This window comes from Oxyura jamaicensis, chromosome 6 (genome assembly GCF_011077185.1).
Source record: "Oxyura jamaicensis isolate SHBP4307 breed ruddy duck chromosome 6, BPBGC_Ojam_1.0, whole genome shotgun sequence".
Lineage (NCBI taxonomy): Eukaryota > Metazoa > Chordata > Aves > Anseriformes > Anatidae > Oxyura > Oxyura jamaicensis.
The window spans coordinates 27452964-27478426 of NC_048898.1; the positions used below are offsets into that span (position 1 = coordinate 27452964).

At 39.6% G+C, this 25463-nt stretch overlaps 1 protein-coding gene across 3 annotated transcripts in view; it reads right to left on the reverse strand.

Moving 5' to 3' along the window:
• Positions 1-1014: 1014 nt before the first annotated feature.
• Positions 1015-25463, reverse strand: part of CCDC186 (coiled-coil domain containing 186) — a 33163-nt gene continuing 8714 nt past the window's right edge. For all 3 annotated transcript variants that reach the window (XM_035329916.1, XM_035329918.1, XM_035329917.1), the window contains 17 exons: positions 24637-24687; positions 21813-22502; positions 19294-19420; positions 17236-17364; positions 16282-16494; positions 14921-15040; positions 14292-14396; positions 13854-13952; positions 12977-13063; positions 12079-12221; positions 9848-10103; positions 9209-9398; positions 8063-8143; positions 6822-7032; positions 5610-5829; positions 2396-4895; positions 1015-2207 (listed from right to left, as the gene is read on the reverse strand). In XM_035329916.1, the coding sequence (XP_035185807.1) occupies positions 4812-4895; positions 5610-5829; positions 6822-7032; positions 8063-8143; positions 9209-9398; positions 9848-10103; positions 12079-12221; positions 12977-13063; positions 13854-13952; positions 14292-14396; positions 14921-15040; positions 16282-16494; positions 17236-17364; positions 19294-19420; positions 21813-22498 (2751 nt within the window). In that variant the 5' untranslated portion in view covers positions 22499-22502; positions 24637-24687 and the 3' untranslated portion in view covers positions 1015-2207; positions 2396-4811. The remainder of the gene's footprint in view (positions 2208-2395; positions 4896-5609; positions 5830-6821; positions 7033-8062; positions 8144-9208; positions 9399-9847; positions 10104-12078; positions 12222-12976; positions 13064-13853; positions 13953-14291; positions 14397-14920; positions 15041-16281; positions 16495-17235; positions 17365-19293; positions 19421-21812; positions 22503-24636; positions 24688-25463) is intronic.

Sequence of the window (25463 nt, forward strand, 5' to 3'; positions counted from 1 at the left end):
GTTTGCCAAGTGGCTACTTGCAACTACCACCCAAACTAAGGTTTCTATTTGAGGAAGTTTTGCTTCAAGCTGATGTTTCCAAGTAGCACTGCTAAGTACTTGGGAGCACAAATAAATCCTGGCTTTTCGCTTCATCTGTCAGCAAGAGCTGCATCTGCTCCCAATGGAAAAGGCTGGAAGAAAGACAGTGAACTGCAAACAACTCCAGCAAAGGGCGATGCAGATAACAGCAACCAGAAAACACACTGGGAACCCTCACCCTACTCCCAGAAAGCCAGCGCTAGTGTGCCATTAAAATTCCAACAGAAAATAGCACCCCTCCCTTTTTTCACTTAACATTCTCTGGGAGATACTAGAATAAACTCCTTAAGTTACCCTATTCTTGGTCTTCCTTCTTCCCCTGTCTCAGTCTCCACGCAACCAGTTTGAAAGGGCAGCACAGCCTCTGCATATCTGATTCCTGGACTTAAAAGAGTAGCCACAATGAACAGCCTGCAATCTGACAGCATCACTTAAAAAAAGTTAAAAAACAAAACAAAACAAAACACAGCTTGTATATTAGTCATACTGCTGTTATGTTACACCTGTATAGCTGAATAAATAAACCAGAGCAGCAAACACGGTATATCTGAGGCAGAGTGACCAATGGAACGGGGCCTTTGCTACCGGGATTATCAAATTCACATTACACAAGGAAAAAAGAGGACTCCAGCATTCAGACCACTTACTGGAATTGCTAATGGCTCACAGCAGCATCTAATTACAGCACACCTATTGCCTGTCTTCAGGATGGAGAAGTCTCAGCCCAGCTTCCCAGAGATGAACATGCCCAGCTCTACTTTTCCCTGGCTTCGCCGTTAGGCTGGCTGCCAGCACCTGCGGTACACAGCAACGACACACTGCCACCTACCTCTTGCTTAGGGGGTGCAGCAGAAAAATGCAGCTACGCAGGTACCTGTGCGACCCGGCGTCAGGCAGCAGTGTGTAGGCAGGAACCACAGACCCACAGCAGACTTTCACGCATTTGTAGGTTTATTATTTCAAAGTACAATATATACATAATGTATAGCGATATCTTCAAAAACTTTATACAGAAACAAGTATCTACAAAATTGAATCAATAGACACTCTGTATATTCAGACAACACATACATATATTGGAAGATTTAACATAGTTTCAGTTTGAACATGAAAACAGGAAGGAAATGCCATCCCTCTTGGAAAAGCTGTAAATGCCACCCAGCTCCCTCTGCAGCTCAGCTGTCTGCCTCCTGAAGGGTTTCAGGTGGCTGGGGAGACACGGTGAGTCTGATTTCTAGTGCCACCTACTGTTGGTATTCCCCATCACATTGGCAGCTGGAAGGGTCAAAGCCCATTCCTAGAGGGCTGTCAGGCCCTGAGCTCTGAATCTTCCTAGATTCCTGCAGGGTCCCTGCAGCACGCAGGCAAACAGCTTTACACTCAATTCAGTGGAAGCCAGAGATGTGATCTGTTATTGTTTTGTTCAGTTATGAACTGAACTACTGTAATGAAAACTATTTCAAAAGAGTAACTTCAGATTTAGCAGCTGGAGATACTGTAGGTGTTGCCAGCAACAAGTTAAGAAGATGAGAGCGTATCACGAGAACGGATCTGAGAACAAACTGACCTCCATTGCATTCTGGAGACTGAAATTAAAATTATTGCACAAGCCTATGAAGCAGAAAGCCAGTGATTTCTACAGGAAAGAAACAAAGAAAAAAGTATTCTTCAGTTCAGAGGATCTAGCTTTAGACAATGACAGCATAAGATTTTACAGAGAGTACAAAACCACCGTTAGCCTTCCTGTAGGGCCTCTGAGAACATCTGGATGTTAAATGTTTGGTTTAAAAGAGCACCCTGAGTGTTCAGGAATCAGATGTTTTAGCCTGTGGGATACAACTAGCTACCAGCTTGGAACTTGCAGAAGAGCCTGTGGCAATCACACATCTAATGGACACTGAGATTCAGTGACAGGTATGTGCTCATTGCTCCAGGCTGTCTTCAAAATTCGTTTATCAGTTCATCAGCAAAATGTATTTTATCTGAGGACAGTTCTCAATCTCTTGCTCATAACACACAAAGTCTCCAGAACAAGGCTAAATGAAATGTAATAAACCAAGCCTTGCACCCACTGGTGTTCAACGGTGTGAATCATCCCACAGAAACGCACCTTTTCACAAGGGTTCCTGTTGTGTGCACCAACAGTATCACACTGCTGGCCATCTACCCCACCAGAACAGAAGGCAGGTGGCCTGCCAACGTTTACATGGCTAATACTCCATTAGCTCTCAGGACTGAGCAACATCTTTATGCAGGGTTGCTGGCTGACCCTGTCATGTGCTCCTCACATTCTGGGCTAACTGTATAGAGTCACTTGTTAATGTGCCAACTACAGTGGAGCTTCTATCTCTAACAGGTATGCTTAAAATAAAGCCTCCTGATGATGACTTTAGTCTGCATGTTGTGCATGGTATTTACGTAAAGTGAAAGTTCGACAGCTTTGTGTGTCTCCTTAAGCAGTGGGGAAAAAAGTCCGGGAAGTTTTTAGTGCTACAGAGAGGAAAGCAGCATTTCCAGCAGGGCAGGAGGGCAACTAACTAGGTTTCTCAAATAACTTAAATGGAGAAACAACCATGCCAAAAAGAAATAAGAATTTCCACAATGTCATTGCACTTATTCCATCTGCACCACACCTCTCCTTCATTCACATTGTACACCTGAAGAACATATATTAAATGATTACAATATTAACATCGTATCTAAAATACTGGAGTCATTCAGCTGAACACCTGAAAATATCCAGAGATCTGGTACATTAAAGCATGAAAACGCCAACATACAAAAGCTAAGCTATGTCTCGACATGCAAATTGGTCTTTCTAAATACTTTCCTTCAGCAGAAGGTCTAGCTCAGTCACGACCAACTGCCTGTTCGCTCGGGGTTAAATCTCAGCTTCCCAGAAGTTGGGGACAAGTCTGTTTCAGCAGAGCCAGGAATTTTCCTCTCCACATCGCTTAAGCAACAATAAAGCAGAGGTAGTCCCATGACTGTGCTGGTCAAAATTCCCTAACGTTTTGAATAAACATTGTTCTCAGGAGTTTAAAAAAAATATACATATATGTATAAAACCCACCCAGCTTAAAGGCTCACAGCTTCTACGACGCCCATCAGGGTTTACATCACTCGTTTCCACCCTCCCTTTCCAAACACTTACTCCACTGACACTGAAGGGACGGGCTATCCAAAGAGCCCATCCTGAAGCTCTATGGACCACAAACAAGTCTAGATCCTGCAAGTGCTTTCAGAAGTGCCTATCCCACTGTCTTGTACCCAACTATTTTGCTCATTTTGGTTCATTACGATGCTCATGTGACACACCCCTAAGTCACCTAGATGCTTTCATAACTCCTCCTTGTATGCTCTAGCATACGAATGTACACTGAATCTTTTTTCATGATAACTGGAAGTTCAAGTATTTAAGAAAAACCCAATGTATGTATTTACAGTGGGAACTGGTCAACACATTTTGGTCAGAAGGCAATAAACACACTGATAATGCATTTACTGCTGGAATAGACATTTCAGATCCCGTGAATTATGTATCTTGGAATTAAAATGCGAACGTGATGTTGTGAAACTAAAAACTTGTCACCTTGATCCTCTTCTGCTGTCACCCTCTCAGACACTGAGGGATTAAACAACAATTCTCAGTCACACCATTTTAACCATCTTAATTCTTCACAACAGTAAAATTACGGAGTCACACACATTTCTATGCCACTTTTACAGTCCAACCAACAGAACAAAATCCCATTTAGATATATTTTCCATTTCTTACCACCACCTTCACGGGTTGGTCTATTCATAGCTAATGAGAGAACTTATTAAGTTTCTATTTGTCTCTGAAAAATTTTCCTTCATCTGAAAACAGATGCAAGCACTATGTCTATCTGTACATATGTAACAGTGGGCAGTTTAACTCTTATTTTTTAAAATGTTGTTAGTTATAAAAAAGGACAGAACTTTATTAACCAAATATCGGAGATCAGACTTCTTTAGATCCATACACCTAAAGATCAGGGGTTTACAGGATTTGCTGAATTGATGTTTGTTTCTGTTGCACATCCTCAATAATTGAAGGTTTCTTAATCCCTTAGTTTTACTGTAGTTTCGTTTCACTTCTTTTGAATACAGAAACTGACCCAATGAACGCTAACCCAAAGCAGAAAATAACCAATGTCATGGTCATCACTTAAAAAATTTGTGACAAAGCATTTTTCCATGCATTTGTCAAAAATGCTTGATCAACCTAAACATTAGAAGTAATATGCAAGAAAGGAAATAATATCTGAAAGCCCTTAAAGCTCAGTAGCACTGGATATGTTCAACAGCAATTAAAACATAATTGGTTTATTTTTTTCAAGCTCCATCATTAAAAGACTGATTAATTATACAGTGTAGAAATGAAAATCTCACTGCAACTCACTGAAAACAGTATGCACTGCAAAGCATCTGTATGTCATTTCAAATAAACGTTTTAGATAAATGTAGTGTGTAGGAAAATTCAGCAACACCTCAGGCTGCTATTGGGTAGACAGAACAACACTGATGCCAAACCCTGTGTATCTCTCACGAGTAAGAGCAGCCTGTATGACTACAGGCTGTGTATACAAAATACTGGATGCTTGTGCTGGCAGGCAATCAAATTTCAGGAAAAATGTAGAAAAACAGTGGTCTGTAGCACCTGCCTTTTCTGCATCTTCGTATCAGTTATTCCACAGAAGCGTTAGTTATGTCTGCTTTATTCTCTGTTCCAGTTCATGCTTGTGTTTATTAAGTCGTTCTATTTCTGTTCCTAGAGTTTGAAGGTTTTCCTTAGGGGGAAAGAAGGGATGGGTTAAGTTATAGAGAGAAAACAAACCAAATCAGCACAAAATGCACTAATAAGTCAAAATTACTATTTTTGTCAGCAGATTGATACTTTCAAGTATCATGAATAAATGCAAATTATTAGACAGAGGTAGAGAAAACGAAGCTCATTTCAGTAAAGGATGCAATCCTTTGAGCAAGTCTTTTTTTGCAGTTACTAATATGGTTTCTTAAGTTACTTCTACGGGCTGTCTCTACAAAGCGTAGTGTCTAAGGGGAATGATAATCCCAGGAAGAGATGTCCAGCTCCTGCAGAACGTGGCAGTTCAGCTGGCAGGCTGCACAACTCTTCACAGCCTGCTGTCTTCCTCACAGCAGGCACGCTGCCCCAGTGTTTCAATTTGGAACCCAGCAACTGGCACAGGACCAGGCACGCAGAGCCCAAGCAGCCCCCACATGACAGGGGGAACATGCAAAGGCCTTTTCTCTGCCAAACAGGCAGCCCTACATTTCCTGCTGAGAACCAGCCCTCTACTACAGCATATGACAGGGTCCCAAAAGAGTTTCATAGTGGACCACATTACAGCACCCTTTGATTAACCAGTTGTCACCAATTCAGTGAGCTGACTTCCAAAACCCTCCTCCCTTTAACAGCATGCATCTCTTTGAAGAGAGTAACTCAGAACTAGGAGAGCACACAGAACAAAAGGCATACTCACTTTCAGCGTAATATTTTTCAGTAATGTATCTTCTAACACAGCCTGCAGCTTTCTGTTTATCTCTAAGGAAAGTTCTAACGTGAGACCAGTATCTGCGGGATGAGATGTATACAGAGATGCCATAATCCCACCTCGTCTACTCAAGTGTACTTTGTTGAAGTCAGAGGCCTCCGAGGACAGCGTGCCAGCTTCTTCCCGCAAAATGTAACTCTGAATAATTCTGGGCAAAAATTAAAAAGACATCATGGCATTACAAGGTAGTAAGAAGGCAGACATTGAAATAACTTCACATTCCTGACATACAATAATTCTAATTTCAAGCAGTACTGTATTAGGCAGTAAAGGCCTGCAATTTCTATGACAGCAGAAAACCTAAGGTACCATAGATGCTATAGGAGGTTATGGAAAGCTGGGACACTAAAACACGCAAGTTTTACATATCCTAAAGTACTTTGAGAAAGTAATATTGCTACTGAAGTGAAAAAGGGTACAAAAATATGCCTCTATTTTTCTTTGCTAAAAGGTCAAATGACCTGTTAGACAATGCCATTTACCCCAAAAGTTGAAATACTGTGCAATCTCAACTTGGCATATGAAGTATGACGCAGTCTTCAGTTTTAAAATCACCTCGGTGTCCCATTGAACCTGTCTCAGCACACAGCACAGACCTATTACAGAAGTGTGGCACCATCTGCTCTAACTGGAAAGAGCACTAGATAATCAAGCAAGCCATGAGAGCAAGAAGGACAGTAAGGTGATCACCTGTACATCTAGGTATTACACTCAAACTTGCTCAGAGATCTCACGCATGCAAGAAGTGTTGTTTAAACCAACTTCTCTAGGAGCGACTCTCATTGCATGCTTTATTTATTATCTGCCTGACTCAAGACCCTGGGATTAGATTTGCAGCACTGCTGACAGTTCTCAGTAGCAACTGAGTATCAAGTGATATTAACCCATGAAAACACCAAGTGGGGAGCAATATTTTTGCCTTTTTTAAACCAGCACGCACAGTTGAATTTATCTGTTTTTGAATGGTCATTGAAGCAACGCTGTTCATAAATTTATACGTCATAACTTCAACAAATCATTTCAACAACATAAAGTTGACAATAGAGCTACAGTAAGAATTTATAAAGAAAAAGTCTCGTGTGTACTTCAGTATATGTATACCCAACATTGAAAACTGCATGAACCAAACTCAGAACATACTTAGTTTTTTTCCTGATTTCCTCCACAAGGTGTTTAATGTGATCCTCCATAAACTCCATCTTTTCATTTTTTCGAGCATGTGCTTTCTGCAGCCTCAGTATCCTTTCAACCAAGATAGACTTGTCCACCTCCGGGAAGCTGTCCACAGCCACTGAAGATCCAGTGTTCTCAGGTGACCGATCCTCATTACTGCTGCGTGCGTTCAGGGACCCTGCCAACACATTCAGATTTTAAAGCTCTTTTTACTTTTGCCACAAATAAAACGTCTCCGCCAGTGCAGCGCGTTCATTACGTTTTAGTAGCTTAGGATATTTTCTTCAGAATGTCAGTTTCCCTTATACGTGAGTGGGTTTCTACAACAAACAGCATTTACGCCATTTAAACACATGCTGGAACAGCGTGTAGTCCCCTAGTTATGGGCATAATTCCATTAGCATCACTGTACGTACTTCAGCAACACTTAGTCCTGCAGAAGTAGTCATTCATTAATATTACTTTGTACAAGACTGAGCTGATTTTCAAACAGATCTACTTTAGAGTCCACTAAAATCACAACCATGAGAACTGTGTACAGACTGACAAGAGCCCTACATTATAAACCATTTGCAGCGCTGTTCACGTAGAGCTTCAAGTATTTTTTTCTTTCTGTTCACCCCTTTCTTATACAGAAAGATTACAAACTACTTCAGCATACCTAACCCAATTTAAAATCCAAAGATACTGAGGAAGAGAACAGCTGTTGTTTTCAGCGTTAGAGATAACCGTTCTACTTCTAACTGGATAGAAAGTAATGAATTCTACACAAATTCACTGATGCCTCTAAACATGCTAATTGATTTTTATCAGTTAAACAGTTGCAACTGTCAGTAAGGCAATTAAACAATCTTGGAAGCTGCTGCTAATTTTTGTTTTGCCACAGCTGCATTTAAGAGGGTTGTCTAAAAACTGCAGTCCTCTGAGCTTCCTCCAAACGTAAAAGCAACAACAACAGTCTTGCATTTAAGAAGACCCTAAACATATAAACATCAAGCTTTAATCTTGTAATAAGAATAAACACCTTTAACTGCATTCAGCCAAGTGCATTTTGGTGTTTAAAGGCTATTTTGTCAGGTTGAATGGGAGACTGCCCACACACTGCATAGGCACAAACCACAGAAAGAGCTAAATTCACAGCAGCACACCATGGCAACCTTATTAAGATTGAAGGATTGTTTTGGCAGCCCTGCTATTTGCTATATTACCTGATGAACTGGAACGACTCCCCATGCTGCTGACTTCTTTGTCATAATTACCATTTTCCATCTGATCCAATTTCCTCCGTGCTAGAAGTATAATAAAGTGATTGTTACCAACAGGACATTAAAAACCAAGACTCAGTGTGATATGACAAACACTCTAATCCTCTGACCTCCAGTAATTTAACATGGCTTGACTACCTAAAGACAATGGTAGCAGCTAAAATCTGATGGGGAAAAGACAAAAGAACCAAAACAGCTCCCTTCTCAGCCATGAAGTACCCGGATGCAACATCTGCTAAGACCCTGCAACAATTTCCAGCTGAAGTAATGTCATACACAGGATTATCTGGGAACAGCAAGACTTGAATTTGATTTTGCCTTTGACTGGGACTGCTATAGAAATAACCACTGAATGACAGAACGGCAGCTCCGTTCTGGGATCTCATGACTATCACTACTGGGAGCTGAGAGCCGTACTCGAGCCAGAAGTACCACTCATTCAGTAGGGATGAAAAGGAAAATGCACAGCTGTTCATGTATGTACAGAGAGACAAATAACTTCTCTTGCACAGTGTCAGTAAGAGTTTTTCTTTCAAATACATTTCAAAGAAGTGTGAATACATTCAAATCTATCTGCATTCAGAACATACGTACTATCGAGTCTGTAATGACTTCTATCTGTTGACAAAATTAATCATCAGTCTCTCAACATCCATCCATCTTTAATAACTGCTCTGTTTAACATACTAAACAGTAACTCACACCAATAATTCCTGGTACAGTCAAGAGCTAGGAAACTTCTGGCAGCTTTTGACTATACTCATACTCAGATCAGGATCTGTACCTACCCACGGTAACATTTAGGCAGTCACTTACAGGAGGACAAAGCTCTCAACATAAAACTCTCAGTTTATAACTCAGCCCATTTCAAAAGTTTTATTTAAGGCTGGCAACTGAGGCTAGGGCCTGTTTGCTGCCACTGCAGTTTTCTCAAGTCTTAATTTGCTCGCTCACTCTTTTGGGACAGGGAAAGTGAGAAGGGCTACGCTCAAACAGCACGCATACACAGACGGGAGCCTTAGTCTCTGCTAGGCTCTGTGAAGGGCTTACACACTGGGCTGATTTATTATATCTGAAATGAATTTCAACCTAGCTGAAGCTGTTTTGTGAGATCTTTCAGGTTTGCTGCATGCTTGCGCTTCTGGGTAGTCAGTTCATCTTTCAGTTCATCCACATGGGTCTTCAGTGCTGTTAGTTCTTTCTGCTCTGAAGCCAGCTGAGCCTGTAGTGTCTCAACCTCTAGCTTTCGCTGATCCTCCTCCTTCTGCAACTTGGTGGCCTGAAATTATAGTTTGATTTCAAGTCATGTACCAAAAGAATTCCTGCCTAACCACACTGTACACTCAACAGTTCTATCTCTGTACTTTGCATACACGAGAATCTCTTGCGTTTTTCATTTAAGCTAAAAACTAGCATTGCAAATAAATACACAGCACAGCACAATGCTGCAGTAAGATTCCTGAACTCTAAAATACTTATACGATGCAGGACAGCATGTAGAGCTGTGCAGTACAGGTACATTTTTAAATTTTCATTTATTTATTTATTTCAGAAAATGCAAGGCCGCATGCCTTGGGATTTCTGTCCTCTTAAAAAGATGAGGTGTTCATTCTACCAGACTGGCAAACTCAACAACAAGTTGCAGTTAGGTGAAAAAAAAAAACACGTGGTGGAATTAATGTTCCCCAAACATCTTAGTAATGCATGAACAAGTAATGCCGTACTCACCAGATCATCTTTAGCCTGTTGAACACATTCCACCTGATTCTGCAGCTCTCTTTCGCTGTAAGAAAGCTTATCCAACTGGCTCTGTAAGGAATTGTTTTCAGACTGAAGCTGTGCATTCTTACTGGTTAATTTTTCAGTGAATATCAATAGCTCAGATTCTCTTTTCCGACTACCTTCAATGTCCTTCTGGAGATCAGCAATAAGAGAATTGAGACCATCTACTTCTTCCTTTAAAGCACTGATATCTTGTTCATCTCTGCCAAAAGAATTGCATATTATTAGGAATAACTTGAGCTTGAAGACGTCAGATATGAAACCTTACTGCAATAAAAGCGTTTAGGTTCAGACCAGGCAATGCCCAGGAACACTGATGAACCTCGTTCATCACTGGATTGCCTTAAAATGAAGGGAGTTTGCAGATTCTATTTCATGACAAGTTGCAATACTGATGTGACACAGATATGAAGTGACCACTGGTCTGTACTCAACTTACATGCTTCAGTACAGGGTGTCAGAAACAAGACTGTAGGTAAGAGGACGGCCTGCAAATCCAATATTCTCATACTTCCCTTTCCTAAATACGTTGTTTCATTATGACAGGAGCAATTTCTATGTAACAGTCAAGGTCAAACCAAACAAAGTTGAATGTTTAGACCATCCTGAAGAGATCTCCAACTGATCCTTACCCTTCTCCAAAAAGGAGATCCTGCAACACTGGAGGTAATCAGTATCCAACGCCAAGTGTTATCCAGCATCTAACCTAAAATAATCTTTCTTGCAAAACCCCATTTATTTTTATCCTTGCTCCAGCACACAAAGACTAGCTGAACCTCCCCTTTATAATACCTTTTTACATATTTAGAGGTGTTTCACCTCAATCTTCTAGATTCCTTCTAGAAGGAAGAAACCTGTTTCCTCAACCCTTCTCTCATAAAAGGAAAATAGATGAGATTTTGCATGAATTAAGACAAAATTCTTTTCACTTGCTTCCAAGAAAATAAAAGGCAGCAAGATTATTTATTCTAAACAACAGTAAGAAAAACAGATTAAGTTTCCAGAATTTCTGTTTCAGAGAGAACAGAAATTTATGGATCCAAGTTTTCAATCTCTTGTTGAGATTCCACAACTCTATCAAACATCCTAGGGAGTACTGAAAACACGTCAGTCATTTTAAGAGAGAAATAAAAGACTATATGAAAATTGATGCAGTGGTAGCGAGCGTTGTGCAGACAAGATGTTAAAAAACACCTCAATCCAAGCTTAATAGGAAAAATTGAGACATTTAAGGACATCTCAACTACTGAGAGGAAAAGATAACTGGAAAAACACATCTGTCGTTTTCACACTGTGATCACTGAGTTCGTTTTAATTCATTTAACAAGATCCCTAGAGAAAAAAAAAAACAACTGTTACTGACTGAAGTCTAAGCTTCAGTTGTCTCTAACAGATCACAGTTTCCCTAGGAAAGCTGAGGAGACAGTGCCAATGCAGCTGACCAACATACAGCAAATGGGAAAATGCTTCATTCTCTGAACTCCAAGCATGTAACCACAGAAATATTTTTGAGTGAGAAATAAGAACTCTTTAGAAGCACAGAAGGGACATGTGAATGGTTCTGTTTATCCAAAAGTTGTCTACCACCGTTGTATTTGTTTAGAATCAGTGAAGTGGATAGCATTTCTGTATTCTAGTTCATATGCACCATACAAAAGCAGAAATATGCTCAGAAACTCCTGAACTGTCCATGAACCCAACTCCTTTCCAAGATTTTATATCCCTCACGTTCTTAAACAAGGAAACTTTGAACAGCGGAATGAGTACTAATCCATCAGAAATACAAGTGCTCCGAACTATCTGTATATAGCACCTATCAAGGATATAAAGCCTTTTCTGTGAAATACTTAAATTTATCCATCACAATTTTGACGTGATGGATCTTTCAATACAGCAAACACTGGGCAGGCTTCTACAAGACATAACTTCTTACAGGGTACACTTAAAAGTGAACACTTCAGTTAGATTTCCGAGACGAAACCCACTAGTTTTCTAAGAAGCTATTAAGGTTCTCTCTGTTACTAGTGAGATTGATTCACCTTAGAAAGGAACACTTAAATTAGGACAAGGATTCTGCACGTTATCAACGTTTTAAAGCATTTTGTAATTTCAATAAAGAAAAACTTCCCAAATACCAGAAAATCTGTCACATCATTCCTCAAAGTGCATAGCTGTACCTCTGATGCTGATCCTGCAGACGATCAACAGTTTTGACTCTGTCCAGCAAACTCTGAATTTCAGTCTTCTGTCTATTAATGATTTCTTTATACTTGGATAACTCATCTTCTGTTCTTAAGCGCTCATCCTCCAGACACTTCACCTAAATTGGAAAAATCAGAAACTACTTATTCTCCCAAGCTTCGGGGATGAATTATGCTGATCAAATGTAAAAAACGTTTTGGACAAAACGTTAATTACTTTTTGATGATTTTAGCTCAGAACGGTAACATCCTGTTTTACAGACAAAACATAGAAAAAAATAGATGAAATAATACATGCAAAAAATATCAAATTATGCAAGTTTGATTAACATTAGCCTTGTCCGAAGACTCGAACTAATGCACCAGGATTCAAAGACTTCAAAGACATCTTTTCCAATTTCAAAGCCAAATCCAGTCATGTCTTCATCCATTTTTTCTAAGGCCCTATTGAGATCTGGGTTGAAGGAACAGCAGGCTGATTTATAGACAGTTCAGAAGTTACGGATAGCATAACCGCCTTAACAGACATCTAATGTGTCATGTCTACAAACTTAGCTTCACAGATAGGAAAACTTGACAGATATTTTTCATTTTCCAAAGTTACTAAACTCAGGAGATCTTTACTAAATATGTTTCTCCTAACTTTTCAGTCAAATGAGTTGCATACCATAAAACAAAATACTGTACTATGGACCAACTGATTCAGTAAGACTACCCAGAGTCACGGTTACGTGCTCCTTCTGATCTCATGCAAGCCAGTCTCTAATCACAATATTTATTCAACAAACTAAAATTATACACAAAAAAATTGAATATAGTCTTATTCCAAAAGCCAATACTATGCATTGTGCTCTCCTACAATCCAACAAGTTACCTTTGTCCTCAGCGTTCGAAGCTCATCCATGCCTTCTTTAAATGTTCTCTTCAAGTCTTCCAGTTCTTTTATTTTTGCATGATGCACCTTTTTAAAGAGTGAGAAATTAATTGAGAAATCTAAATTGACACTGGCATTTCCTAGGATATCAAAAAAATCTAAGCGAATGCAGGCCAACACAACAGCGGAGAGGGCTGGGCTAAAAATAAAACAGGTACTTTAAAGGTTTGTTTTGCTTATATATAGATAGAGAAACAGCCACCACAAACAAAAGCAAAAGCCTAGGAAAAAAAAAAAGCAACGCCCAGAAGTTTCTTTATTCTTAAAAGAAGCAAAGAAAAAAATAGGATTGCACATTTCAGTTTTAGTTGTACAAACTGACATCACAACAGACCCTGGGGAAAGTTCTATGTTCTGACACTTGCTTAACTGAAGATGATATGTGCACACATGAGCAGGTACTCATTATAGAATCTAGTTTATGGGATAGCAAATTTCTACAGAGAATGGAAGCTATCCCGACTCATAGTTCAGCAAAATACTGGTCAAAGAAAGACAGCCTTGTCTTAGAATTTGTGCTCTAAATTATGGCAACATTCACATTTATAAATGAAAGAGCAGTTATGGGAAAATCATGATATGATGAGGACAAATTTGGTTTTCTTAGAAGTTGGTCCAGGGTAATAACTAAAAACATCCTCCCATAAGCAGAATTGGAGGCAGACGTGAAATGGAGTATTAGGCCAAGAAGAAAAATGTCTGGCAAGAAATGTAAGCAGCTTAAAAAAATTCTCAAGTTCGAAACTCATAGCATTTTTAACTACCAGGTTAACTGGTAGCCAGGCAACCGTGCTGCCTCCATACACCAAATACTTACTTCCAGATGATCAGACTTCTCCTGCATTTGTTTTTCTAGTTCTCCTTTAGTTACTCTGAGCTTTGCATCCAGTTCATTTGATTTAATTTCTTCCGACTCCTAAAAGATTAAAAGATACAAGGAGAGTTTTAGTTTTATATCCCTCTTTCCTGTTTTATTAGTATATATACAGCTTTTCACATCACTGAACAACTTTCCCATAGGTTTGTAGCCAATAATTCTGAGAAGGTGAAGACAGACTTGCACACCAGATGCCATCAAGACAAACTTTTTATTTTCTGATTATCAACTTTCCAAGCAAAGCAATCAGTGATTGGTCATCTCAACATTGTAGCTCACACAGGATTCTTCCCTGCTACAGCTTAAGATACAAATGGGGGAGTGGTGTAAAAATCAGATCCTGAATACTAATTCCATCTCCTGAGAAAAAGTGTTTACCTGATAGGTTTTTATCATTTCTTGACAGTTTTTCCTTATCTGGTCTGTTTCTTCTTTTGCTTGAGTTAATTTTGTTGTTGCATCTTTGAGGCGCTCTTTTGATTCCTACAGAAACAGGAATGAATAATGGATTAAACCTACCTCCGTAGCATCGTTAAAAAAAAAAAACAAAAACATTTCTTATAACAGAAGTTTCCTACTTCAGTTTGAAAAGGATCAACAACAACAATGTCCGGTATTTTTTCCCTTCTTACTTCCATTCAGCTATTGCTTTATGCAATTTTGTTTGTTCCAAAATCACAAAAAAGGACTTCCTGGTTATATGCTGTAGATGATAGGTCACATTAAATCTATCACATAAAAACTAAATTAAAAGTTAAAGTTAAATCTATCATACAAAATCCAAATTAGAAGTTGATTAAACAGAACCCCCTCTGCATTTCCCTCCTCGCATCCTTCCACCATTACCACTTCAGTAACAGTATTTAAGAGCACTATTCCAACTTCTTCTGCAGGTGTTCAAATTCAAAACACTTTAAAAATAGATATTGGTACTATTTAAAGAGAGAACAGTATCACAACTACGCTCCTCTGACTGTAGTTTCGCGTCATGATAGCACTTTACTAACCCTGTGCGAATCCATTTCAGTTTTCAATTTGTTCTGAGCCCATTTCACTTTGATAACGTGAGAATTGATTTCTTCTTTCAGTTTTTCTATTTCTTTGTTGAGTCGAGTGGCTTCAGCATCCTAAAAGAAATCATAAATTTTATTTTATGGATATAAATCATTCAGCGCTTCTCCCCACACACAGACTAGAGTTCTACAATAAGAATCTCCCGAGCAGGCTGCACAGGCCCCGTTTTTGTTCTTTTTTTGGCAACAGGATGAGGAAATGCAGGTGCAAAGCAGTAGTTACATATTACACAAGGCTACAGAGAGAAGTCCTGTCACTGACAGAATGGTAATACCAGCTATAAACATGCAGTGTGAGCACTGGCAGCAACATATGCAGGCCAAACCACCAGCCGGTAAGTCAGCGTCAAGTCAGGACGTTAAGCACACTGCTGGCCCAAACTTCTATGCCAGCATCCACAGATATGGCATCAACCCATACCTCCAAACTGTTTCTGAAATGATAGGTTCAACTGCTAAAGGTTTACGGAAGCACCGTGTGAGGGCAATGCAGTTCCTGTAAGGCTCTAGTATAATCGTGAGGTGTTATGAGGTTTTTTAGTAGGTTAAGTTTTGTTTAGCAAACCTGAAGCCACGCTCCCACTTCCTGTTCATGTGAGAAAGAACACTGAAGTGATTTGTTGCTTCAGAAGCATAATTTTTCTGACTTTAAACTGTAGTTTTCTGCTTCTTTTGTCAACTGTGCACAGTAAAATTCATCAGAAGAGACCCAAATCAGCATGAACCCAACTGATCGATTTTGGGGTCTACTGAACTATTTTGGGGTCTTCCACATGAAATAGTTGCAAAACAGTACAGAAAGACCTGGATAATTTAGGGGCCTGATGGGAATCTTACTGGCTTCTAAAACTGAATGGCAATTTACTTATTTATTTGAATCAGGCCTGAAAAGTCCTATTGCCATACCACTGATCTTTAGAAGTATGAAAGAGAATAGAGTGAAGACAGAAAAATTGCAATAAAGACTGCAATAACGTAACACCATTACAGCCTTTTAAAATTTCAAAAAAAAAGTTAGAAACTCCCTCAAAAATCCACAGACCTGCAATAAGCGGTCTTTTTTATTAAATAAAATAAATTAGGGAAATATTAAACGGAACTTGAAAAAGATAACGAGAACTCAGTTACTTCTTCCCCTTCCCTCAGAAGAAAGGTTTTTTTCCACAGATTTACATCAAAACAAAATGAAAACATGCTTCTTTCCCTAAGTACATTAGCAAACAAGTGTTGATAAAAGTTTGTTGTGATAGTGCTTTTAATCATTCACTCAAGTCACGCAGCAATACTCAGAGCACCTTAGTTTCATAGAGCTGGTGTAATCTTCCTTTTTCCTGAGAAAGCTGTTTGATTTTATTACTATGCTTTTCAATTTCTTTGTTTGCATCTCTCACTCTTCTCTCAAGTATCTCCTTTTCCTTTCGGAGGTCAAGTGACTCCTTCTCCCCTCGGACATATTTCATCACCATTGTTTCCTTTTCATGGCGTGCTTCTTCACATTTCTTATTTGCCTTGAAAAAATATTAAAATATGAAATACAAGGTTGATTCATTCTGGTTTGCTTTTGCAAGACACTACACCAAAGACATCCAGTACTGGCGCATATCAAAGTAAGGCTCAATAGCATCACTTTTGTAAACCCTAGCATTAGATCACCACGTAAGTATCACAAGAGTCCAATTGATTTAACTGGAATTACTTGTAACAGTAAATGCATCTAAGCACCTGCAGCTTCACAGCTAAACAACTCATGCAAATTACCACCACACAAGTAATTCTGAGCACAGTTTATTTCAGAAGGAAGGATTTGTATTTGATAAGGTTTAGTCACAAAATACTTTTTCAAAAACCCAGTACCAGTCCCGTGTCTTCCCTTATCCACATGCCAACCTCAGTATCATCCAGTGGCTTATTTTTCAGATGGGCTTCCCCCCTACCCCAGCATTAATAAATTTTGTTTCATATAAGAAAATAGAAAGAATCAGAAACTGAGCTTTAGTGTTCACATAACAGAGAAAATACTTGGCATAATGTATTAGGAAGGGAAAAAAAAATCTCAACTTTCAGTAATAGGAGACAAAAATAAAAGCTTTGTGCCGTATTTGAGAAAAATATTTCACCTGATAAGTTCAAATAAGTAAGAGCCACTGCTAGCTTTTACCCTACTTCTGAGCCAAGACCAGGCTGCATATTTCCTACAGGGATCAAGTTCATTCATGAGATGTTCCGTAATTAAAGGTTTTCTGTCTTACCTGTTCCATTCGATAGGCCATCTCTTTATGCAACTGTTGAATAGCATTTTTGGCTGCTGCATCTTGGGTTAAAAGTTTGTCTTTACCAGCTTTCACTTCTTTAATAAGCTCTTCTACTCTTGCTTCTAGCTAGAAGACAACATTATGATATAATTATAGGAAAAATAAGACTTTGATCATGTTTTGTACAGGCAGGAACATTTCACACAAATTATTTGCTTCAACAGATCTTTACCTGCACTTTACACTTGTCAAGCTGCAACTATCTGTATCAACACCTAGCTTTGTATTCAAGTACAAGCATGAAAGATGTCAATTTTCATCTTCAGTGAGACAACTGCATCAAATGGAGAACAGGAGGCATGGTAGTTTATTACAGAAAAAAATAGATTGACAGCAAATGCTGAGATGCTGGCTGCTGTCTGAAGCAGCTTCATTTTCTACCCTTTTTTTTGTTGCTATCCTTGTGCCACCACCTCCAGCCCACACTGGGCTGGCAAAGAAGTCACGCGTCCGTGCTGAACTGGACTGGGAATTAATTCACTGAAAAACAACTCAGCAAATACAAAGGTGGTGCTTAGTCACTAAGCTGGCACGTTTCCTTAGGCACCCAGTGAACTAGGTGAGACCTGATCCAGCTGAAGTACAACCACCAGCGTCCAGCTGAACACCTCCCCAGGCAGGCTCGCTGAGCAGCCACACAGGTGAGGTCCAAGAGGAAGCAGCACTCGCACAAGGGCGAGCGGTGGCAAGACAAGCGGTGATGCTGCCCTAAGGTTGCTCAAACTGTGCCTTACGGACGACCCACTCATTACAGGGGAGAGCCAATTCACCAAGGCCTGCCCTTTTTTGGGGGAAAGAAGGGTGTAAAAGAGTAAAGATGCCAGTGTGTGTCAGTACCTCACTTCTGTGCAATCCAAGCTGCAACACAAAGCAAGAACAAGCTAAAATACTTGTTGCCACACAGTGAATTTGATCACACCCTCTTCAGTCTTGGAAGCTGAATCATTGCCTAGCATGCAAAACGTTTGTTTTTATTTATTTTTAAACATGAAGCATGCATAAACATTTTACTTGCAGTTACGAGTGCTGCCAAGCTTTCATTTCCTTGAAAGCTACCAGGACACATTAATTCAGAAATCATCACATTAGAAACATTCAGTTCAAAAATGAGAAAACAAAACCCAACAACTCAGGTGTTTCTCACTGCACTGTATCTCACAAGTCCAGCTGCTATCCAACTACGAGTATTACACCAAAGCAGTATTTTCTGAAGCCACCTCCAAACATCTGTATCAGGGATCTTACTCATGGGACTAGAAACCAATGTGTGACTCCCTCGCAAATGTTGTAACAGAGCAGCAGCGACACCCGAAGCGATACCTTTCCCTCCTACACTAAAGCCAGCCCACACCAATGCAAACTCTATGCTCCTCTTTGGCCTGTCGTGGTCCTGAACCATTCACTGACTAATTGCCTGCATAAAGTAAGTGATAATACCAAAATAACGCTAAGGCCACAGTTAACATGCTCTAGCCTTTCTTTATACATGTTCTACATAACCATCAGCATTTACAACTGCAACTACAGCCATTCACTTCTAGAGCCAGATGCAGTAGTTAACAGAAGGTAGAAACTACTTAAAAAAATGAGGCATGATAAAACACTTTCCCCTTCTATCTACATCCAAGAAATAAATCATCCTAAGAGACTAAACTTGCCATTTTGCAAAAAGGCCTACAAGGCCTTTAACATACGCAGTCTCCAGCAGGAAGACAGGGTACACACAACCTACCTTTCAAGGCAACTCATCAAACTGGAACTCCTTGAACACCTAAAATGAATTTCTGGATTCAGATCGCTTAGCCAGAGACACTGAGCACCTCCAGGCAGTTAATGCTTCTTAGAATGCAAGAATGGATTTATCCTCACAAAATACTCACCATACATGAGCATGGGCACTCCTTCCTTCTCCCCTATGCTACCACACATTCTATTAAACAGGGGGATCACATACAGGTGGGATACTAGCTGCCACTTCTGTTTCGTTGTCTGTACCTGTTTAATGATGTTGAGGTGCTGCTTTTCTGTTTCTGTTCGCTTTTTCAGTTCATCTTTTAAGCTGTCCTTTTCTGAGCAAATGTCCAAAATGAGTTCTTGATGTTTTTTATTTTCTTTAATCAATCTATAAAGAAAAAGAAACAAGATGTGAGGTACTTCAGTACTGTATTTTTGATTTATTTATTTAGAGACAGATGTTTCTTTCTTCTTGACTGCAAACCCTATTGCAATTAGGGCCAGGAACACTAATGAACTCCACCAAAGCCTTACAAAAACAAAAGTATGCTGTGCCTATGAAGCTTAACTCTAAACCAGCCAGCAGCATCTTTCTGAGGAGAACACTGCTTACTTCAGCATTTTGGGGTTTCTACTGTCCCTGATGATGTGAGATATTTCTTGCCTCTCTGCCACTCCAGAACTAGCAGCAGGCTCTGTAAAGGTTAACAATTTTAAGGTACTTTTGCACACAGTAACTTCCAATCACAGAGCTCCCCAGTCAAAGCTCTGAGAACACAGGTAGTGTGTTCATTTCCTGGATGGGCACGAACTCTCACAGCAGCCTTTGAAGTCCACAACCTGCTAAGAAATAGGACTTAGAAAATCTGGGTTCCACGTAACTACAACAGCATCCGTGCTCACAGCCCTTATAAAGTTAAAATGTTTAGCTACTGTTTGTTCCTTTGCAGCTGTTTGAAGCCTGAGTTGAAGCTGACACCTTGACAACACTAGATTTAGCCTGACCTTCTAGCACTGCAATATGTGAAACTCAGAAGTCATATTGTCAGAGCTGCTGAGTAAACAGTCTCAAATGTATTTAAATGGTTAAAGACACAGTTAGGTAGTGGGTATTTCCAAAAGCACCTAGGCAAGTTAAGTCAATAACTGCATGAATTTGTGTGCGGTATGTACTTCCCTGAACAAGAAATTTAAATACCCCTTTAGATACATACTTTCATCTTTAGCTTCCCTCCTTCAAAAAGTATTTTCTAAATAAACAAGGCTTCCACATTACAAGAACTTCAATACCACCAATGAAAGCAAGCTTAGGTTAAACAACAGTTCAGAAGTAAGGAATAGTCCAAGATTACAAACGCTCGAAGGGAGCTGAGATTCACACAGTCGCTGCTCACTTACCTATCACAGATCTGCTCATAAAAGACAGCTGGACTATTTCCAGAGCAATGTTACAGGAAATTCTTTTGATCATAAACAAAGGGACAAAAATCAGCCTAACCCAGAACGCCCTTTGGACTAAACAAAGTACTCCACAGCAGCTTTGCACTCTTGAGGTGAGCACCCAAAATTCAAAGGGGTGCAGCTGGCAAAGAAAGAGACTGAAGATACATTTATACAAAAAAACTGTGTGTATATGTAATAAATACATGTATCTACATGAGCATTTGTCTTTAAGTAATTGATCCACTGCTGAAAATACTGATCTGCCTTTGAATTTACAGTAAACAAACACATAAAACCCAACTGGCTTGTTCACTTACCATTTTCTGGAGTTAGAACCATCTACACACCACTCCCTTCAGATTCTCATTCCTCCTCCACAATTACTAAATGCCTGACCACGCATACCCAAGCATTCCTGTCACCAGCTCACTTTCCTCACGTGTGTTTTATGCCAGAGGTTAACTGGTGAGGTGCAAGGGAATGCTTTCCCTACTCTACTTTTTGGGAGTCTCTCCCTCTGCCTATTTTTCCTCCCTTTGATGTCCTCCCCTTCCACGCCATCAGAATGCCTCATAGACAGAATAGGGCACTCATTTCCAGCTCTGGAAGCAGGAACAAAATTAAAGTTACACACAATGTTTTGTTAATAAAAAAAACTTTTTGAAGAGGCAACAGAACACTAAATGCCAAGTGGGGAATCAAGAAAATAAAATAAAAATCAACCAGTGAACTGGCTTTCGACAAATACGCTTCATGTAGCAGACGGTAGAACTACTAAGCCCTTGAACTGCAAAGTTTAAGCATTTCAAACGCTCTCCTGTACCATTTCAAACACAAAGAACAGCTCTCAACCAATTAGAACTTTATGGATTATGTCAGAAGACTGAACTGTGATATTGCATGAAAAAGAAAGAAGCAACTTCAAACTCAAATCAAACACAAATAGTGAGAGTTGGTAATTACAATGGTTCTTTTCTTCAAAGACATACAGGGACATAACGAATCTTGGACTATTTTTAAATACTGTAAAAGTGATGGTGATATAAGTAATTCTAGACACTGGCAAGCTATTAGCCTGAACAGTTGGCTATTCAGTTCCTGCCAAATCCCACAAGAATTCAGAGATCTAAGCACGCATTTTCATTTAAAAGTACATTCCACACATAAAAATAATTCCTTGCTTACTGACCTTTTTTTAACGATGTTCTTCATCTGTCCTTAAAACAACTCACAAGACCCTATTTGTTTCATAGCATAACGTTGTGTTCACATCATATGCATCTGAAGCTTTTCAGTACACACTTCCATAGCTGTAATGAGAATACTAAAATACTCACTTTTTTATAGTTTGCTCCTGCTCCAGGTATTTATCTTGCACACATTTTTCAAACACAGCCAAGGCATGTTCACCTTTCCTCACACCGTTTGGACATTTGTGTTCTTTGGAAAAATCTGTAGATAGGAGTTCAGACTCTATTTCCTTCAGCAGATCGTCCTGTGAGGAAGTCTGATGCATCGTGGAAATAAGCTTCTTTGTGCAGTCTGTGTCATAAGGGCTTTCTGAGTAGATTTTATCACTAGATTTTTTCACAAAGTCAGATTCCTCCCTTAGCTCCTGCAGTATTTCCATTAGCGATTGTTCGGCCTGATTAGTTTTTGGATCGTGTTCAAATTCTTCGCTAGATAAATGCCCTGGCTTTGTGGAGCCCTCGAGCTTACTTTCAGAGCAGGTACTGGCACTGCAGCCCGCCCCTCCGCTGTTGTCAAGCACAGACTGCTGCTCCTGTCTTTCTGCCAGGCCCACACCGCTGCTCAGCTCAGGGGCTGATGGATCCTGTTCTGAGGACAACAACCTCGATTCCATTTCCAGGATACCAGCTCCAGCACAAGCGACACTTGAGCAGTCCTTCACTCCAGGTGTTTCATCAGCCCTCCTGTTATCTGGGCACCTTGAAGAGGCATTGCCTGACAGACTGACGGGCTCCGGCACGCCTTGCGTTTCTGGTACATACTCCTCCATCATTTACCTTCAGAAATGTAGAAGAATTCATATTAGGCAACATATTATATTCAAAATCAAAATTAAAAGAGATTGAGAAAGGGGAAAGAGAGTCTACTGGCAAAGTAAAATTCAAAGGGCAACAACATTTAGATACAGAAGCTATGCAGAGTTTGTTGTTTTTCCAGCCTTTTACGTCAATTCTCCAAGTTTTTCTGAAGGAGGGTGATAAATCAAGGAAAGCAAACACAGAGGAGTGGGGCAGTAAATGCCAACACAATCAAAAAAAAGAACTTTTTAGAATTAATAATTCTATGATTTAAAACCAGAAAAAGTTCAAGTAATCACCTCTGAAAAACATTTCAGATATAATAAAGAAATATCTATGAATCGTGTGCTTTTTAGCTTTCATTGTCCCACACACGATTTGAAAGCAACAATATGCCTTCACTCACTCATTTTTATAACACAGGGCAACTCCCTCATCGAGCCACGGAAAAAATACTTCCTTACTGTCACATCCTCACCTATTACCCATACAACAGAACATATCTGTACCAAGCAACCCAAAAGAAGAAGGGGGCTGGGGGTGAGATTCTCTTCTCCCATCTGCTAGCAAGCAGCAGAAATCTCTTGCTGGATGAGCACAGATGGTTTGAAGCAGATCTGCTCTCCCAAAGTAGCTTGCAGAGCAAACATTTGAGGAGTTGAAAAGCTATGCAGAAAGTGTTCTTCTAGAAGGACACTGTACTGTGATCCAAATAGCTAGAACATTTATGGAACAGCCTGGATATAAAGTTGGATCTTCTTTTTCAGGACTCCCAGATGGTCAGGTGTCTGGAAAGCCTGCTGGCATTTTTATCAAGCACAAGAAGCTCTTATCGTACCCTTACCATTAGGAGAAATTCATTACAGCAGTCATAACTTTTAGATGTAACCCTGCCCCCCATACTGGATAAATTAGACTATTTATAAACAGAAGTCAATTTTTTAATTTAGGAATTCAGCTTTGCTTTTCCAACAATTATCTCAAGGAAGCAGTAACTTCACCATCTTGCAACATCAGGCATGTTTTCACACTTGCCTTCTCATTTGTTTAGCCTTCTCTCACACATTTCACACAACTGGAGTTGTTCAGTTACATGCTCCAGACTCTGCACTTCAACTCAGACCGAGAGGAAGCCCTCTGTGCCACTTGGCTCAACTCCTCCACAGTCCCTGCCTTATTAACCAACACTTAGCACCACGGCTTACCCCGTTAAAACAGAGAGATACATGAACCCCATTATGTCTGTGCCTCATTGCTACCACTATGCACCAATAGATTAAAAAAAAAAAAAAAATCAGAGAAGGAAAAAAGAAGTAGCCTCAGCTCAGCTGTTTCTATCAGAAAACACTATCAAAAAAGACCCACCACGAGTACCTGAAAACACTGCTGGTTAATCACCAGGAGGAAAATAGAAAGGGAAACTAAACCTAAGGCTGAGTATGAAAGAGAACATGCTATGGCAACAGTAACAAATGATCCAATGACAATTCTATCTCTTTAAGTAACAAACAGATCTCTTTTCCTTTTTGGTTTCAAAACAAAAAAACTAAACACCACAGTCTCTAAAACAATACAAGTCAATAGGAACCAGAAAACAAATGGTAACTAAAGCTACAAATGAGAAAGGTGGTGAACGGCAGAGTTCTTACACAACATATGATGTGAAACTTTTACAAGGATTCCCAGTTTACAAGCAAATCTCTGACATGAATAAAATTCCTGATCCCCCTTGGCTACAAGTATTTATGTTTAGGTCAATACCAGAGCCAATGAATCCATCCGCTTAGTTTATCCAGCCAAAACAACTGCTCTTTTGGTAACTATCTACATTCTGATAACTCCTAGTAATGAAAGTTCAAGATGTTCTACTCTTATTCTAAGAAAAAAAAAAAAAAAAACAATGGAACAACCCCCACTTACAATCTAAATTGGCAAGCAAAGATAATGAATACGGCTGCAAGAAAAAGCATTGAGCTTGACAGCAGCAGAGCACTAACTTCTACTTAATTAAAAAGCTGTTAAAAATAATGATCAAGACTGGTGCATTTAACACAGTCAATAACCATCAGATCTGCAAACAATGCCACTGTTCAGAGGGAAGGCAGAAATTCACCTCCTAGTATCTTGTCCTGGGCAGCTTACAATCCACACACTCTGCAGATGCCTGTTAACAGAAAAAAAAAAGGACTGTTAGAATAAAGTTGAGGTGCAACTTTTTCCATAGCAGTTCCTCTAGCTTAAGTCCTTGCTGACACTTTTATCTGGAATGATCAGAGAGAAAATTTGGCTCAATTTAAGCTTTTTCTAACGTACTTTCTAAAGTGTTATAACCCCACCCCCCCAAACGTGTAGCTGTTTGATGTATTGCTGCCTCAGAGCTGCTCATCGCTGCCCAGCTGCTGCAGTTAACTCTCACAGGAAAAGAAGTGGTAAAAGCAGGTAGGGGCCTTCCACGTTGGTTACCATACCTAAACCTCAAGGCCGGTCAGTAAAGGGGATGGTATTTCTCTTCATATGAGAGCAACACAAAAATAAAGGTCTGTTAGACTGTACTTTGGAAAGAGTACCGATTTTTCACCTTGTTGTGTTAATTCAGAGTCTTATTTACAGAAGGAAGTAACATTAGAGACTCATAATAAAGATTAACCTATTTGGAAGCAGAAGTAAAGTTATTTATTTGCATAGTAAAAGTAGTTACAGAGCAATAAGATGCCGCCCTTATCCATAATATCATCTACTTACTATCAGCCATAAAGCGTAGGTTTCGTATCAAACACATGGGGAGTTTGAAGTGACTACAAATCTGCTAAAGCTTGAAGAGTAAATTATGAGGATTCAGTGTTCCCTGCAGACTTGCTCTACATTTCAGCGGTGCCCAGAATATAATTTCCTACATTTAGAATGTTCCCAGCCTGATTCCCATATCCTGGATTCTACATC